Below are 18,772 nucleotides of genomic sequence, written 5' to 3' on the forward strand. Positions count from 1 at the left end.
CCCAATGGTAAATTCATTTTGTGCGAGCAATGCAATGCTTGTTGAGCGTATACGAAACCCTCAGTGATTTGTCTATTTTTAATAAAGCCGGTTTGTGCTTCTTCCACCAGGTCTTGCATGTGGCCTTGCAAGCGCTCTGCTAATATTTTTGAGAAAATCTTTTGAATTCCATGAAGCAGACTTATCGGTCTAAAATCATTGGTGTTTAGGGGAGCTTCTTTCTTGGGAAGGAGAATTATATAAGAACTGTTCAGAGGGTATAGGGGCGTGTGGAGCTGTGTTACGGAATGAAGGGTCGCATGTATATCCTGTGATAACACATCGACAAAGCTCTTATAAAATTCACCCGTGAATCCGTCCGGACCGGGGCTCTTATTGTTCGGCCAATAAGCAATTGCATTCTGAATTTCCTGAACTGAAATCGGTTCTGACATGTTTCGGAGGTTTTGACTGTTCGGGTATAAATTATCCCAGTGGATGTCTGGTACATGGTCTGATTCTGCTCCCATTAACTCCTTGTAATGTTGAAAAAAAACTTGTGCCTTTGTTTTCTGATCCGAGTACTGTGCTCCCTGAAATTCAATATGTTGAATTGTATTTGACCTTCTTTTTCTTGATTCCACCGTATGAAAGTAGTGGGTTCCCCGATCACCTTGTGTTTCCCATCGAACTTTTGCCCTTTGACGCCATATGTCTTCCTCCATGACGGAAAGTTCTGTAAACCTCTTTTTGAGCACACAAGCAGTCAGTTTCTCTAGTTGGGTCGGCTGCCTGCTCTCCTTGCATTTATCCAACCATTGTAAAAATTCTTTGCAAACTTTCAGTTGCCTTTTGATTGTTCCTATATTTTCAATTGTTTGTGTATATATAAACACATATTAATGTATAATAATATCTAAGAACTGACTGGTTAAATGAGTTATAAACGAGTTGCGAGTCATGGTTAAATGAGTTATAAATGAGTTGCGAGTCAATTCAAGTTGATAACGAGCTGAGTTTAAGTTGGCTCTACAGCTCGTTATTACCATTTTAACTCGAGTTGACTCGCTCATTTATTAAATGAGCTGAGTTCGAGTTGAGAATAACTCGCTCAAACGCAGCTTATTTTGTTCTCATAATGTTCCTACGATAGCAGTATTTTCGTTCCCATTTCAGTGTAATTTGGTGGGCTCAAAAAACAGAGCTCAAACATCATTTTTTTTCTTCTCAATCTTCTCTCCTTCTCTCTACTGCTGGGTCCCACACTCTCTCTCATTCCTTTTCTACCTCCACGTGCTCTCTTCATATTCTCTTTGAACTCTCCCCCTTTCTCTTTCTCTTTCTCTTATATATAGAAGGAACCTAGGTATATTTGATTTTTAGTTGTGAGACTAACAATTGATATGATCCGGATTTTTTTTAATTGTTGTTTTCATATTTTTTTAAATTACATATTTTAACTATTTTCTTTCTTATTTTTGTAATTACATATTTTAAATATTTGTTTGTTTATAATATTTTTTAAAAATGTTTTTAAATGCTTATTATTAAAATGCTTTTTAATTATTGTTTTCTCATTTTATTTATTTATAAATGTTTTCTTATTTTATTTGTACCCATTTTAGTAATAATTTTTATTTGAAATGTTTCATCTATTTAATATTATTATTTTATTAATTTTATTTTATTACATTATTGTAATTTTATTAATAAACAATTAAGCAAAATGGAAATATTGTATTAATCACCACAATGATTATTAATTTAATTTAATTAATAATTATTTTATTGATAACAAGTATTTTAGAAAGAAAAGAAGAATTTTCATGATTATTCCCACGATACAACCGAACACTCATTCGGTACATTCCCATAACTATTCCCGTGCATACTTATGAGTATGGGTTCCTGCAAATGTAAAAGTGAGTTTCCGAACCCATCAAATTCCATCCCGCACAATCCCGTGACAAATAAACAGACCCTAAAGGTTAAGGGGGTAGGTGATGAGAGAGGGAGTGGTTTCAGACGTTCAGTAGCTTTCGTTCTCCCTGGTTGTCACCGAGTGGAATCCTCTGCATTACCTCACTGTTTAAGTTTGAATAAAGACCGTCAGATCATAATTCGGACAAATCCGATCCAAACCTGTAATAGACAATCTTTTAAGATTCGTGTTAATATCTAACGAACCGACTTAAAGAGTGAGGTACCTTAGGATAAGATATGAATTCGGCTGTCCCCTCGTGCTACTTTCGTTTTCTTTTTCAGAAAAAATTCTGGAGATTTTCTGTGTATATACTATATAATTTTACAAAAATCTCAGCATGTCACGTGGCCCATGACACTCGGACCAATTTTGAACATAAAACGGTTAAAATGTAGACGAGGGATTAATGTTCGAGGGTGTTTACTGGACTGGTTTATATAGTGTTTAACCGAACCGTTAACCTTTGAGTGGTTTGATTTTTCGGTGTAAATGATTTTGTTCGGTTGAAACTTTGAATTACTTTGATTTGGTTTAATTTTTTATTTTTATTTTAATTCAACCGATGCATATCTTGATATTTATATTTATAATTATTAAATATATTTGTGTATGTATTGTATTTGAGGTTCCAAATACAATACATTGGAACCTATTTATTTGATCCAGATGTTATCCCTCTCCAGATTTGAAAGCCCAGAGAGGAGGACCTGCAGATGGTGCTTTACCAATCTCCCTCTGATAACTCCTCTTCCTCTACTGCGTAGAAGAAGAGCTGCATGCCAATATGCCATAGCCTAGATTATATTTTATGTTTTACTTTTGATGCAGTCTTTTATATTGTATGTTTGCTTTTGGTTATTTGTTGTATGTTTTGATATATGAACTCTAGTTAGTGCTTAGGTTGCTGCTGAACTAACAGTACGTTTTGGATCTTTTTATGTTTTGTACTCCTCAGTTTCTGAAATGAAACGGGCGAAAAGCCTTTTATCAAAAAAAAAGGTTCGTTAAAGGTAACTTTCCATCTTGGACATTACAGAGTAATTTTAGACTAAATATGGAACAATTACACACTTTATTCGAAGGGTAAGGGAATTATTTAAATTTTTTAATCAGAATGGCATTGTTGGAGTTTGAGCTTCGACATCATAATTCATAAACATGCTAAGCATGTTCTAGACTTTCCCAGCCATACCCCTGATCATGACAGGTACCAGTACAACAATTCCAGTACCAGCAGTACATCCTAAATCTTCTAACATCATAGCAAAACCCCCAGTACAACAATAAAACAAAAGGTAGAGAGCTGTTGAAAATTTTGAAAAAAAAACGACAAAAGCCAAAAAAGAAAGCATTATTTGGACGGTACTTGAACTAATCCGGTTCCTGTACCACTCTCTCTCTCTCTCTCTGTTGAAACGTTTGACAGTAACCTTTCCTTTTATGTGATGTCGTCATTTAGCGGCACCGTCATGAGCTCAAGTAATGGAATAGCATCTTATTCTCTGACTCCAGAGACGCCAACTTTTCCTCAGTTTTTCTTGGGCTGCTGCCTGCTGCTAACATGCCCTTGATCTCAAGAACTTCAGCCTTGATTAGAATTAGAAGATGACATGAGAATACATCAGGTTTTACCCTTTTCCTTTTTTCACCTTAGTTAATTAATACAAGAGTGTTCAGAAAGCTATATATTAATTAAGCTTATTCTTCTTTTCCTAATTTGACCTAACAATTGGAATGGTCAAACAAATTAACTTGAATGATCATATATACGGGATAAACATTTCGACCTGAGGAGAAACCTTGGATTAGCCAAATCATTTTCCTTAAATTTTGCTATTGATTCCCCGAGGGATAAGATTCAGGTGGAAATGCGGAATGGGAAATTTTGAAATTCCGACTTGTAACTGTAGAAAAAAGTCATTACGTACCTTCAATATTGAACATAGCTAGCAATAAAATTTGAAGGCTTGACCTCAATTTTTTTCCTTTTTTTTTTAATAACAAAGAAAAGATATGGCTTGAAATTTGAGAATATAATTTATAGACCTGAACTTGCGCCTTACTCCAGTACAACAGTTCCAATCTTAATAAAAAAAAACTATTTTGGTCTCAAGCATCATCCAAAGGCAATTGTAATATAAATTGACCCAATCTGTTTTTTTTTATTTATAAAAAAAAAAAAAAGTCTTTCAATGGAAAGTCTTGCTATTCTTTCAATCTAAAACATTTCTCAGTATTAAAAAACAAAGGAAAAAGAAGTTCAGATTTCTTATAGTTGCCATTTGGGTCAAAATAACAATCAAGATTTAAGAATGGTTGCATATATGTTGTCTATCTCATTCATTACATTGTGTTGGAGGGAACGAGAAGAAGGCTCCCCGAATCATGCATGATATTGGAGCAAGTATTACTTATGGAAGGGGAAGAATATGACCCTCGTAGCACTCTATGTGCAATTGCCTTGTAAGCAGCCTCTGTCAAGTGGAGCCCATCCCATGCTATGTACTTTGATGGCTCTGAACAAACTGTAGAACCTTGGTTTCCGCATGGTGCAAATAATGAGAAATTGTAAGGGCCTTTGGCCCCGCAACATGTCATTAAAGTGTAACTGAAACCTACAGAAAAAAGTGGCTTAAATAACTAGCTTATAAATACACATGAGAAGGATGTTACCATTTTAGTATAGCGATCTAATAATGGAATAAATTAAACTATATTACCCTGTATTTATAATTATTTTAGTGAATCTAATTAGTGCGCACGATAAATAGAAGAACACTTTAAAATATTTTTTATCTGCTTGAAAATGATCCTTATGCAAAAACAAATATAAGAGAATGTATAGCTCAGCAAAAAAGAATCACTGAGTAATGAGTATGTTATTTTCTTTTGCGGAACAGGTAAATAAGTTCTTTTACAAATGAATATTTTTTTAGTTCTATTTTGCAATTATATATCTTATTTGAATCCTATAAAGTCGATATCAAAGTTTTGAGGACCATATATAGCGACACAATAATCATTATTCCAAATTAGATTTTGGTGGCTTGTTATATGTATGACTTGCTGATTTTGATTGCAAATCTCACCTAATTTCTTTGGATTGCGAATGATGCTCATGAAAGCTTCATAGTAATCTGCATAGATAATAGTCACATCATCATAGAGAAGCCGAATCTTTTCAATCTCCTCTAAAAGCATTGCATTGTGGTACTCTGCAAACTCGTTTAAGCGCTTGATGCATCCTGTTTCTGGGTCATAGTCTTCCTTTTTCTGGCTTTGGAACAGCGTAAGATACACCGGGAGGCATCCTATCGGGAAATTATTTGGAACCAGTAATGTTTTGGCTCCATGACTGATCAATTCCTGTATAATTGTATATTAATTAAGATCCCAGTCATACACTGTTAGTTTAGCATTGGCATATTCCTGTACATCAAATAATTATTACTTTCAATATCATGACGTGCTGTCTTAAAAATACATAGATTCAGAGATACTAAAAATCAATCAAGCATGTTAGCATGAAGAAAAACAGTTTAAGCAGTATAAAACAAATTAAAAAGACTTTTCTGATGCAGAGGCCAGAGTGTAAGGTATAATGAGAGCATGTGCCCCAATCACATGCATGTTTAATAATAATAATAAGCCTCAAAGGTTTGAAAGTTGACTTGAAACTATGCTAAGAGAAAGGAAAAGAATGCGTACATGGATGGTTAAACTGATGGTTCTGATTACATCAGGGACAAAGGTTCGGACTTTATCTAGTGTTCTCCCTTCCAAAAATGGATGGTTGTAGTCGTTTCCTCCTATCTCACCGACCACAAACAGAGCACTGCTTATGACAGAGCTGTCGCATCCTGCACAATTCAATTTTTTTTTTTGGTTCCCTTTTCTTGTCTTTTGGGTATGTATTTTGTCTGCTATTTGTTATTTTTATTTTATTATGTGGCCTATGCTATTATTGTGCATCAATTTCATATAAAGAAATTAACGAAAAGGCATTTGAATTTTTGATGGAAAAATTCATATTACTATTAATAAATGTACTGGTTCCAAATATTGCCTCAGAATATATAAAAAGACCCCTTCTCTATTTGGACAGATGCCATTTTTCTAAAAAAAACGTTTTTATGCCATTTAATTTCAATTAAAAAAAAAGATTGATTGATTGATTAATTAATTAATCTATTGAATAATTAAATTAAAGAGGTGCCTGATGAGAAGAGGCGTAAGATATATGCCTATTCATTTTGATAAATCAGGAATGGCCCTATTCATTTTATATAGATAAAAATATACGGCTCTATATATATATCTCTCTCTCTAGTCTCTCTCTACAAAAAAAAAAAAAAAAACATAGTAATAAGAGATAGATTAAAGTGGCTAAGAAGAGGAGTTTCAATTCAGAACTGATATTATTCTGTAAAACTTTACATCCATTTTGAAAGAGAAGTAAAGAAAACGCAAAAGGGTCTCCATCATTAGATCTGAGGAAAACCGTTGAAGATCAATACTAACGCTTCCGCCTAAAGATGTCTTCAATTCAGAACTGTAAGATTTAAATTTCTTTGCTATTTTATTTTTAAATTTACGGATTCTGGATTGCGTGTTTTTTAATTGCAAAACACTTCATGATGTTAATTATGTCTATCACTATTGCTTTCACATCCCATTTTCTTGACAAAGCAGTTTTGCTTTCTGTTTTTTTTTTGAAGGTCAGGAATCAATGTTTCTGACAATTCATTGATATAAGAAAATTATTTACAAAGCTTTCTGTTTAATCATTAGAAACAGTTGATGAGAAAGAACTAAAAGCTATCACTAAGCATGGAGAAAATTTCCAATTAACTCTTTGAATAGATAAATGTATTCAGGAAATCATGTGGGGCGTGCTGTCTTGCATGAATAAAATACAACGGGACAGCATGTCACTATACCTGCCATGTCACATCTGTTTAAGTTGAATTGGAACATCTGAATTATTGGCTTATATTAATTATTTGTTGGCTTTAATATAGAGGTATTCCTCTCCGTATGACTTTTGAGGTCGATTACATCCAATAACAAACAAAAAATGAAAAAAATGGTTAATAAATGAGTCATCAGGGGTAGCATTTCTTTGGTTGAACGCTTGCTAATGTAGCAAGCACAGAAGGCAGATTGGGGAGTAGTGCCGAACTGCTGATCATGCATGCTGTTGCATTGCTTTAATCAGTGTTTTGTTTACCATTTGACGTACAAGGATAACTTCTGATGTAGCTCCTTAATTGAGGTTCTAAATATTTTTTCTTAATTTAATATATTGTTAACCGGCTTCTTTCCAGCTGACCTAGCTTCAAATAAAAAAAAATATGAAAAAAAGTATAGTTTAACAATATATTAAATTAACAAAAGTTATTTACAACCTCCATTAAGGAGCTACATCACAAGTTATCTTTGTACGTCAAATGGTAAACAATACACTAATTAATTAAAGCAGTGCAACGTACATCGTGCATGAACTGTCTCTGTCCACTGATCTCTCTCTCTCTCACAACCCGCGCGCGCACAAACAAAATTATAGTTTAAAAAAAATAAAAATAAAACAGAACTACGAACAGAACAGATTATAGAACTAGAGATTTTTAATCAAAAAAAAAGAAAACCAGAAACTAATCACACAAAAAGTACCTAGTGCATGCTTTAAATTAATCAATTTTATTTGTTGTACTGGTACTAAGCAAAATATATGCTATGCACCCATGAGCCACAAATAAACATAAAAAAGGAGGTTTCAATCGGATAATACCTGGTTCTTCCAAGATTGAAGGTAGTAATTTCTTGAACCACTCAAGCTGAGCACCAAGCGAGTAATTTGTCCAGGACACCTCGATTCCATTGGATTCAAAAAAGGAATTGTCCAGTGCTGTGGCGCCAGCAACAGCAAAATTCACACCATGCAGGAAGTTCTCTGTGCTCTCTTTTGAGAGATATGGCGGGATTAATTGCAACCCGTATTCTTCCGCTAATCAATGTAATATAAGCCGGTCAATCTCTTTGCTAAAACAGAGTTATAGTAAGTTTTTCCTTATTCATTGTCTTAGGGAATTTCCAACAGGGCCACTAATCTAAATCAAAACTGGTGCAGCTAGATTCTGAGGTTGATTTTTTTTTTTAATTTTATTCATTTAACTAAATTTGTGTAATTTTCTTAGGAATTATTCCGGTGATCCTATTACATATTACATTTCCTTGGGTACCAGAACTGAATTCATTCTATATGTGTGAGGAACTTGTTAATTAGTTGATAAGAAACAACTCAGAATAGAAGGAAGAAATTTAATTATGAGTAAAGTGCACTAACCAATAAAATCGAGAATTAACCGTCCATCAGAGTAGCGGCCAGTGGGGCGATTGAAATAAGTCTCCCCATATGGCAGGTTACCGACGGGGTCATAGTTGTCACCAATAGAGTTGAGGTAGTTCCCAGTGTCGCTGATCGAGTCGCCAAAGCAGAAAATGCGGGTGAAGCAACAATTTCCCGTTTTCAAAACTACAAGGATTGTGAGTATAGGAATGTGAAAAGACAAACGAAGGTGACCGGCAGCCATGAGAGACAATATTGTATTAGTCAATTTGCGGGATGCGCTTGTGTGTATATATATATATATATATATGTGTGTGTGTGTGTGTGTTTGTTTTTCGAGAGTTAGCACATGGTAATAAGACAACTTTATATAACGTTGTACACAAAGGAAAAACGTCGAATGTGTTTTTCTCATGATGGAAATTAAAGGCACACAAATTGGTTACCGTATTGTATCCGCACCTTCTTCTTCTTCTTTTTTTAAATCTTAATTAGTAGCTTATTATTTGAGGGACGTGCTGAATTCAGAATTGTTCAATATATTGCTTATATTTGAATCAGAAATTAATTAATTAATATGTGATTGTGGATACTTGAATAAATGTTTAGGAAAAAAATTTAGTGTTGCATAAAGTTAAATTAACGTCTCTATAAAATAGGAGGAGAACGAGGTGGTGGTTATTTTTTAAGCTCACAAAGTCTTTTTTTTTTTTGGTGAACTTAAATCTAAACCTATCAAATTGACTTCAAACGACGAATCTAAACCGTTAAAATCGTTGAAAGTTGTAAATTTGTAATATAATCTTGTTTTATTTGTTAGTAAAGTTCCCTTTCTGATATATTGGGCTTAATATCCAGCTGCCCATCTCAACATGGCTATATATAAATAGTCCTCTATTTTTTGTTCACCTTTAAAATTTGGGCTTATATACAATATTTCTTATTTATTGGGCTGGACTACAACACATGCGTCCATACCAACAAGAAAAGAGGATCAACATTTATAAATGTAAACATCTCAACAGATCATAACGGAAACAAAAACCAAGAGAAAGGGAACAGAAAAGGTCGAATGATAGTCTCCATCAGTATATATACTTGCTACTAAAATTACCCAATAAATAAAAAAGAAAGGAATAAAGTTAGGATGGACCATTGCCAAAATCTCTACATAGGAAAATAATAGACAATACAGCACTTCTTAGAAAAAGGGTTTAAAAAAAAAAAACAGAAAAATCAGGTTTTAATCCCTGAACTTCTCCAATAACACCAACTTGGTCCTTACCTATCATTTGCACAAAAAATTTCTGTAGAAATTTTGAAAAATACCAAGCTGGTCAACTCTGGAAAAAGAATATATTTGGTCACTGAGGTTGTATTTATACAAAAGACTAACTTGGTTATTTTGAGAGAAGCTGAAGGACTAACTTGGATAACTAATACAAAGAGTAACTTGGTTATTTTGAGAGAAGCTGGAGGACTAATTTGGTCCAAATGAAAAGTTCACGAATTCGAGAACCAAGACTTCAACAACTTTTCCGTATAGAAAAAGAGGAAAACAAACACAGTTACCACCTGGACTGCAAAAACACTAAGAGATAACTTCAAGTTTGCTTTCCAAAATTGGTATTATCTTTTACACAATCCTAAACAAAGACAGTTTGTAAATTTTTTTCATAACAAAACCAAAAACAGACGCAACTCTTATCACATCAGAGCTCACTCTCACGAGTGGAACCAGAAGGAGAGAAAGAGGAAAATATATTGCTTATTCGTACAAACCCCTCCAAATCCCTTGTACCGACCTCGAGACAGTCCTTCAACAAATCTCCTTCTTCAATTTCCATTTTAATTGCCAGGACTGCATCTCTAATCGCCCCCTACAAATTTGTTCTCATATTATGGTCATTATCTATACAAGAGTGAGGCTATGGTAATATGCATATTACAGATAGACCCGTCCTATGGTCCATATCTCTATATTTAAAGTTTAAATAGTCGATCCAAACCGTTAAACATGATATCCATATGAAAATGTACTTGTAGACCAAATTTTACATATTTTATAATTTGTTTACTATTTTTTTTAAACAGGTAGAAAATCACTCATTTTGGATGGTCCAAAATTTTCAAATCACGTGATTTTCTACTTGTCTAAAAAAAATAGTAAAAATTCTAAAAAATGTAAAATTTGCTCTTCAAGTACATTTTCATATGGAAATCACGTTTAACGGTTAAGATGGACTGTTTAGACTTTAAAAATGTAGATACGAGTCCATAGTGCGGGTCATTGTCTAATACACATATTACCATAGCCTCACAATATGAATTATATTTCTGAAGCCATACTAGTCTGTATTAAACTGATTTCAAGTTATCAAGGACTCAAGGTGTTGGTTATCAGATAAATTTTGACCTGATTTATGCTAAAGTGGGAGCTGATACTGAGACAAACCCAGATTCTGGTCCACTGATTCCTACTAGTTACACTGGTCATGTCTTTAAATTGGAAATACGAATAACAATTATTGTAAGGGTTTCAAACTTTAAGCGCAAAGATTACACTTCTGGCAAGTCTCAACTCCAATTTTGTCAAATACTTACAGATTGAGAGAAACTTCGAAGAAGACCTTGAATCACTGACTCAGATAACCGCTTCAAATCCGAATAATTTTCACTAATCCACATAATCCGCTCGTTTGATCCAGTACGAGAAGCTTCCAACAGCTTCTTCGCTAGGCGCGACATATCCTCAAGTGGGAGTTCAAGAGAGGAGGAATAGTAATTCCATATATAATCCCATCCGAGAGAAAAGATTCCGACATTTCCTGTCAGGAGGCTGAGGTTCGAGGCGAGGTGGCGTACTCGAGCGGCTCCGGAGAGGTCGCCTCGGGCGGAGCGCGCATTAGCGACGCGCGAGAGAAGGGAGTTGGAAAGTGAAAGAAGAGTTTGAATTTGGTAGAAGCCCAGCGCCGAAGCGCCTGGTGGCGATGGGGTTAGGAGAAGACAGAGAATGAAGAGAGGGAGGCCGAGACGGAGTCTCGCCATTTTTGCGGGTTATCGGTGCATGAAATCATTTCGATTTGGACCGAGTTCATTTTTATTCAAGCCGACTTAACTTAACCCCACATGCCAGTAAAACCTTGCTTAGATATTGGGCTCCAAGGACATTGTCACTTATATATTGGGCCTTCTGTAACTGATATGAAAGCCCAAAAGGTAAACTGGGAGCAAGTGCGCCTTTTGTCATTGGGAGTGCTATACTGAGGACTTAGTTTCTGATTTTGAGAGCTAATTGATTTTTTTTTCTTAAATACCGATTTTACCCTTTCAATTTCTCTCACTCATTTAATGAAAAATTTAATAAGAAATAACTTTAAAGGAAATTCTTACAAAAATACCCTAGCAGCGAAAACCCACAGAGAGACCAATATTATATCAAAACCTACAAACAACAAAACAGAAAAACACACAAAACAAAATATAACAACAAACTATAAAAGTAGAAAATAGCAGTCAAGACTCTCCATCTTCCATAGATGCCCAAGGCACCAACTGCAGTCCATAGTTATCATCCAAAGCTGTCCCTCCTCCATTCGTAAGGATTGGCTTAAACTATTGTAATTTTATACTTATGATGTCAAATTAATAAAATTTAAACAAAATCTCAACCATTCGTTCTCCCTGATGACCTGTTAGTACATATATACAGATCAAATTAACATTTAAGCAAAAAAAATAGTTTTGTATATAAACGAAGATTCGAACTAGGTATATACTAAGATGAAGTTATTATTTGGTGAGGCAGGTACGGATCAGAAATTTTTCAATACTGATATACTAAGATAAAGTTTGGATATTCATTTAATTCAATACGTTCATTGTGAGTTTCTCAGCAAGATATATAAGAAAACATTCCTTAGATGTGAAATATAAAAATAACCAAACCAACATACAAAACATTCCTAGCTATGTCAAAACTTTTGAACATGATATGATCACATGAAAAATCACGGAAGAAGATTATGGGATTTAGATCACATGAAATTTTGGATGAGTTATGGGACCCCTCTCTCTTAACGGATCTGTTTCTCATGGGAGAAAAAGGAATTTTCCTTTGAAGTTATTTTCTTATTAGATTTTTTATTAAATGAGTGAGAGAATTTGAAAGGGTAAAATCAGTATTTAAGAAAAAAAATGTCAATTAGTTCTCAAAATCAGAAACGAAGCCTTCAGTATAGTACTCCCCTTTGTCATTTTATATTTTCATAAAAGGTAAACTGGAATACCTTTTGTGATTTATGGCCCTTTTTTTTTTCCCTACAACTGGTTAAGATTGTTTTTAATGTTGTCTCGAATAACTTCTACCGGATAGTCTCAAATAAATCTAAACCATCAATTTAAATTACATGATTTTGATCGATCCTAATCCCTACTTGCATTTCTTCGATTTCTATCTGAAACATGCTTGAAATGAACTGAACTCAAAATCTCCACAACAATCCACTAATTGTTGTACATTATTAGTGAATAAAGGTTTTTCTCTACTATATGGGAACTGAGGAATTGTGTGGTTTAATGGGGCAATACAAATAGCCTTTATTTCAAGGAACGAGATCACCTGCCCCTAGGGGTGCAGAAAATTTTTGTCTCTAGAGTCACTGCTGGGTAGTGCCGGAGTCACTTTTAACATTTAAATATTTGATCTAAAACTCACTTTGAACTCATTCACAGTGACTCTAGGGGCAGGAATTTCCTGCTCCCAGGTGTAGAAGATTCGGTCTCTTGTTTCAAAGGAAGCTTTCCAAGCGTGCTTGGTACAAGATAAGTAGAGATTGCTACTACTAGAGTTGAATTTTTTAGAAGGAGAGATGATGCAAAGATTCCATATTGCCATTCTTGTCTCACTTGCCCTTCTTAGAAAGGCAGTATCAAATCAGAGTATGGCCCATTGTCACTCCCAAAAAAAAAATATAGAGATGAATCCAAAGTGATATTTTGTTATCTAGTTAAATGGACTCATTCATTTTGGTATCTTATGATCATTGACAGAAGGGTTGAAAAATTAAAATCTCAATTTGACTAGTATATATATATGTGGGTGTGCAACTTGAGTAATGATATTTGATGTAGACATAAACTCCTATTTAATCTTTTCATGTTAACTAGTTTATTTGTTACTAATTTTGTTATGCATTGTATTTACAATGATCGATTTAATTATTATTATTTTATTTTCATAGAAGTTCTGAGGAAATATTTTCATAGAATTTTTGTAGTTTTAATTAGTACACTTCGGATGTAAAATGAAAAATATTTTTTATTGCATTTAATACGTGGGTTCAATATATTATGCATTTTTTTTCCTAACATGATGTAAGCATCATAATTTAAAAATAATTCTCTGTCGTATGTATTAGATTTTTTTAATGTAAAGTGGAACAATGTTGTATTTAATTTAAGGGTGATTTCTAAATGTTTGAAATCTTTATTCCAATATGTAAATTTAAGCAATTAAAAAAAAATTATGGGCAATCATAAGCAGTCCCGGTAAAAATATTGACAGAGTTATTTTCACTTCATGCAACAAATTATTTATATATTTTTTTTTCATTTTGTCTGTACGAGTAGTGTGTTGTATGAAATCAAAACAGCTGTGTCAATATCTTTAACCCAGGAGCTCTTCATGATAAATTAATGCATTGTGTACAAATATGTAGTTACGCACTTACTAATTATGACAGAGAATGATACTAATTTGAAAGTTCCTGCTCATCTTTCAATTTCCAAGCGTGACTGAGCTCCTAAAAAGTAGAAACAGACATCCAACAAATTAGCTGTGGAACTTGTGTGCACCGCCTTCTAAACAGAGCTTATTTGCTTTTAATTAAGCGATGATAAAGAAAGGAGGAGGTGGCTTACTAGAATTGGATTTTATTATTTATTTTTTTAAGAATCAGTTTTTGATTTAATAGAAAAGACAATACTCTTCATGTAGGAGGTCACATATTTAAAATCCGAAAGAGTCATTTTTTGTGGATATTAAATAGTTTGGTGACTTAATTAAATTGCAACCTTTACTCATAAAATTTGATTTTTTTTTTTTTCATATTTTTTAAAGGCATGGATATATGAATAGCACATATTTTGGACCGTTCTCGATTAAGATATTATAATTATAATAAAAAATTTATGGATGGTTTAAATTATATGTTTTCTGTAAACTACTGTAGTGGTGTGGATTTGATCGGTTCATTTTAAAATGGATGTATCTAATAGCATGATATTATTTTTTGTGACTAAAAAAAGCAAATACGATATGTGACAAACAAAGTTGTTTCGGATTGTTTTGGAGTTGATGTTATGTCAAACAAAGTTCAAATATGTTCGGATAATTTTACATAACAAAATGCCAATTGCCTAGTTAGTGACAGTCTTTATCATTGTTGGTTTGTGACATTGTAACCAATACAGAGCTTGTGACTCACCGACCTCGGTTGACTATTGTGTTCTCGTTTTGTTAGTTTCTAGTTGTTTGAGGCTAGTTAAATACTAAACTATCATGTTTATTTTAACACTTGCAGATAGTTGATCGAGAGGTACAAATAATTTATTAGAAAATGTCGATTTCCAAATTAAGTTTCGTTTCTTCGTGGCATAGAATATAAAATTTTATTTTGAGAGAAAAACATGTCAATTAAAGTTATCAACCTTAAATATTTGAGCCGGATATATCGAACATGTATAGTTCTTACTGTTGATTTTATGAATTATGATGGGAGTATTGTATTGAAGTATATTTGTTATGTAACTTATGTTTATTACAATAGTTTATACATCTATCTATACTTAAATTCTATCTAAGTTACTGTTTGTACTATTTTGCTATTTATGTCAATACGGTACATGTTACCGTTTATTTTATTACTATAAAAGTTTATTTTTTATTTCTTTTATCCTTTATCCTTGATCTCTTGATCTCTTGATCTATGACGAGTGTCTGAGATCAATTCTTCTATGTTTCTTTTTTATTTTCAACACTCCCTCTCAAATTAGAAATGTATATGTCATACAATCCGAGCTTCTTAGTGATAACCTCAAAATGTGTCGGATCCAAACCTTTGATAAAAACATTTGCTAATTGATCTTTGCTTCCCACAAACAGTGTTTCTATTTCTTTGGCTTGGACCTTCTCTCTAAAAAAGTGACAATCCACTTCTATGTATTTTGTTCTTTTATAAAACACCGGATTTGATGCAATATGTTGAACAAAATTATTGTCGCAATACATCTTCACAGGTTGATCAAATTCGATGCTCATATCTCTCAGTAGTTGTTTGATCCATATTAGTTCACTTGTGGTGATGTCATGACTCAGTACTCTGCCTCCACGCTAGATCGAGCCATCACATTTTGTTTCTTGCTTTTTCATGTGACTAGATTTCTATCTACAAATGTGCAAAAGTCGGTGGTAGATTTTCTATCAAAGCTACCGGCCCAATCTGCATCGGAATAGCCACATATTTCATTAAAATTATTGTTTTTTTTTTCATTTTTATGCCTTTTCCAGGATTTCTTTTTAAATATATCAATATCCTATTTACGTCCTCCAAATGAGGCATTTTTGGTGAATGCATAAATTTACTAATTTGACTTACGGAAAAATAAATATCCGAACGTGTTACCTTGAGGTAAATTAATTTTTCTACAAGTCTTTGAAATTTGTTTATGTCTTATAATGGTTCACCATCTAATTCATTTTTGTAGTCCTCATTTGGTATGAAATCTAAATCATCTAAGAGAGGTGCTATTGGTCTAACTTTGTCATTTTCAAGTGGTTTATCATTAATCCCACTCCTTTTAAAATATGGTCCATCTTAACAAAATATCACATCTCTAGATATAAATATTTTTTTATTAATTGGGTCATAGCACTTGTAGCCTTTTTTATATGGTGATAGCACTTGGGTCATAGCACCCGAAAGCTATTTTTTTAGGGTATTCACCATATAAAAAATGCTATAAGTGTTTTGACCCAATTAATAAAAAAAATATTTATATCTAGAGATGTGATATTTTGTAATGATGGACCATATTTTAAAAAGAGTGAGATTAATGATAAACCACTTGAAAATGACCAAGTTAGACTAATAGCACATCTCTTAGATGATTTAGTATCAAATGACGACTACGAAAATGAATCAAATAATCACAAAGAAGTAATAAATACATATTCAACACTTATACGACTAATTTTTATATATCTATATATTGCAAAGACAATACTGTATATACTGCCTCCATGTCCTACACTAATAATTAATGTCCGTACTTAATTCATTGGTCACTTTATACATGTCTCGTGATTAAATGGGATCAAGTTGTGTTATAAATTATAATGTTCAACATTAACATATTTGAAACCGAATTCAAAAAGTCCGATTTTTTTATTAATATCCAAAAAATAAATAAAATTAAAAAAAAAATACACAAATCCCGAATAAATTTCAAAAAATACCCAAACCGGTTATCCAATAACTGGATTTGGGACAAATGTCCAGTTAACGGATTCCCGGATTCAAAAAATAAATCCGGTTAACCGTTAACCGGAAAGTTATATTTTTATTTTTTTATTTTTTTATTTTTTTAACACATAAATCCAATAACACATAAAGAAATATATTAATTTTTCTTACAGCCGCGAAAAATAAAAAATAAACCAAATTTTCAACCTGATCAACCTCTTTTATTTTATTTTTTTGAAAAATGGGGGGGGGGGGAGTTGGGGATGTGCATTCTAATTTTTTTTGTTGTTGATCGAAGTTGAACGTCTAGCATTTTAAATTTCAATATAAAAAAAAGGATCTCCCTTTCGAGTTAAAAATTGCGATCTTCAATACGAAAAAAATTAAAGACTAATTCAGTTAATCTAAAAAAAAAATAGTTGGACAATATCCACCCATGATTTAGTACCTGCGCTACTTTTGGAAAACTAATTTCTTTGAAATTTCACAATTTCTCGGATACAGTTTACAATTTATTAGTTTGGAAATTATTTTAAAAAAAATCAAGTATTGGTTTGGATTAATTCCTTACATTTATAAGTATTTATTAGTGGGATATTTTATGAAATACTACATTTTTGAAACATCAAACAAAATATCTTACCACTTGACAGTCACTGTCAAGTTTCTAAAATAATCTTACTCGAAAATTTATTAACAAAACGTCCTGATGAAACACAAATTTATACTCTCTTTTACCCTTTTTTCCCTCCCCTCGTATTAATTACCAAAGTTGTAAAATTGTAGAAGAAAAGAAGAGGAAAAGAGAGGAAAGGGAAACTATGAGCCCACAAAATAGTTTGTAAAATAATTGAATTTTTAAATTCTAGAATTATAATTATCAACATTAACATAATTATATTTGTGAAGAAAAGAAGAAGAAAAGAAAAGGGGAGAGAAAAAATGAACATACAAGGCTGATCATGTTTTAAGAAAAAATATGCAAAAATCACTATTTTGGAAAAAAAAAAAAAATCCAGAATAATCAGGTTCACAGCTATTTGCTGCATGCGCAACCAATTTTTTTTTATTTCAGTTCAATTGAGATTGATTCAAATGAGTAAAAAAGGGAAATCATTAGGTGGGCCCCAGATGCAATTTGAGTATTTGACGAAATCAAGGTTTAAAAACAAATGTCAATTTTGTTGCGCAGCTGACCTGGAAATTATGATTTTTTTCCTAAAACAATGGTTCGTTTTTTTTTTTTTTTCTTAAAAAGATGGTAAGAAAAAAAAGGGCATACAAGATCATATAGCCAAAAATATGAAATGAGGGTATTTGTCTTAACCTTTTAAGGAGGAAATGAGAAAGAGAGTACAAGAAAATACTTTATATATATCTGAGTCTCACAACAATATTTGCTAATAAAATTAAAAAGTTTAACACTTTATAAAATAAAATTCATTAATTAATCCTTAAGGTAAGATCAAAGAATCCTCATTGTATTCGATACCAAGTAACAACAATGATCGACAAGTGAACGATTCTAAGTTGTAACATATATTGGTAACAGAACTTAATTTCTTTTTAAACAATTTAAAGTATTTAGATGAGAGTCAAAGTCTTGATATCGGTTTTTGTGCGGATTTTGAATTTCGAACTTACTAAAACTTCTTAACGAATACTCCAATATTATTTGAACGATTCTAACTTCTAACATATATGGGTAAGATACTAGCATGACATATTTTATTTTATTTTTTATTTATTAGTGAGACTCAAAGTCTTCATATCGCTGTTGGTGCGAACTTGATCTCATTGTACTGAGATCAATACCATAGTTATATATATAAATTTATTAAAAAAAGTATTTAACTTTAACTTAGATTTTAGAAAATAAAAAGCAATGTAAGGGGAACACTTTGATATTACATATAAGCACTTGTTAATTCAGAT

General features: G+C 32.6%; 2 protein-coding genes across 2 annotated transcripts; both read right to left on the reverse strand.

The window, feature by feature from the left end:
* Window positions 1-4,213: 4,213 nt before the first annotated feature.
* LOC144547052 (GDSL esterase/lipase At1g28640-like) lies at window positions 4,214-8,572 on the reverse strand. The gene is made up of 5 exons (XM_078295660.1): window positions 8,310-8,572; window positions 7,755-7,970; window positions 5,672-5,823; window positions 5,053-5,329; window positions 4,214-4,578 (listed from the first exon to the last, which is right to left on the reverse strand). Exons 1-5 carry the CDS (start codon window positions 8,554-8,556, stop codon window positions 4,307-4,309), a joined length of 1,164 nt encoding a protein of 387 aa, XP_078151786.1. The 5' UTR covers window positions 8,557-8,572; the 3' UTR covers window positions 4,214-4,306.
* A 1,334-nt stretch (window positions 8,573-9,906) lies between these two features.
* LOC144546868 (adenine phosphoribosyltransferase) lies at window positions 9,907-11,426 on the reverse strand. Its single transcript, XM_078295454.1, has 2 exons — window positions 10,917-11,426; window positions 9,907-10,192 (listed from the first exon to the last, which is right to left on the reverse strand). The coding sequence occupies exons 1-2, from the start codon at window positions 11,358-11,360 to the stop codon at window positions 10,025-10,027; spliced, it is 612 nt and encodes a 203-aa protein (XP_078151580.1). The 5' UTR covers window positions 11,361-11,426; the 3' UTR covers window positions 9,907-10,024.
* Window positions 11,427-18,772: the final 7,346 nt, after the last annotated feature.

This window comes from Carex rostrata, chromosome 30 (assembly GCF_964058835.1).
Source record: "Carex rostrata chromosome 30, lpCarRost1.2, whole genome shotgun sequence".
NCBI lineage: Eukaryota > Viridiplantae > Streptophyta > Magnoliopsida > Poales > Cyperaceae > Carex > Carex rostrata.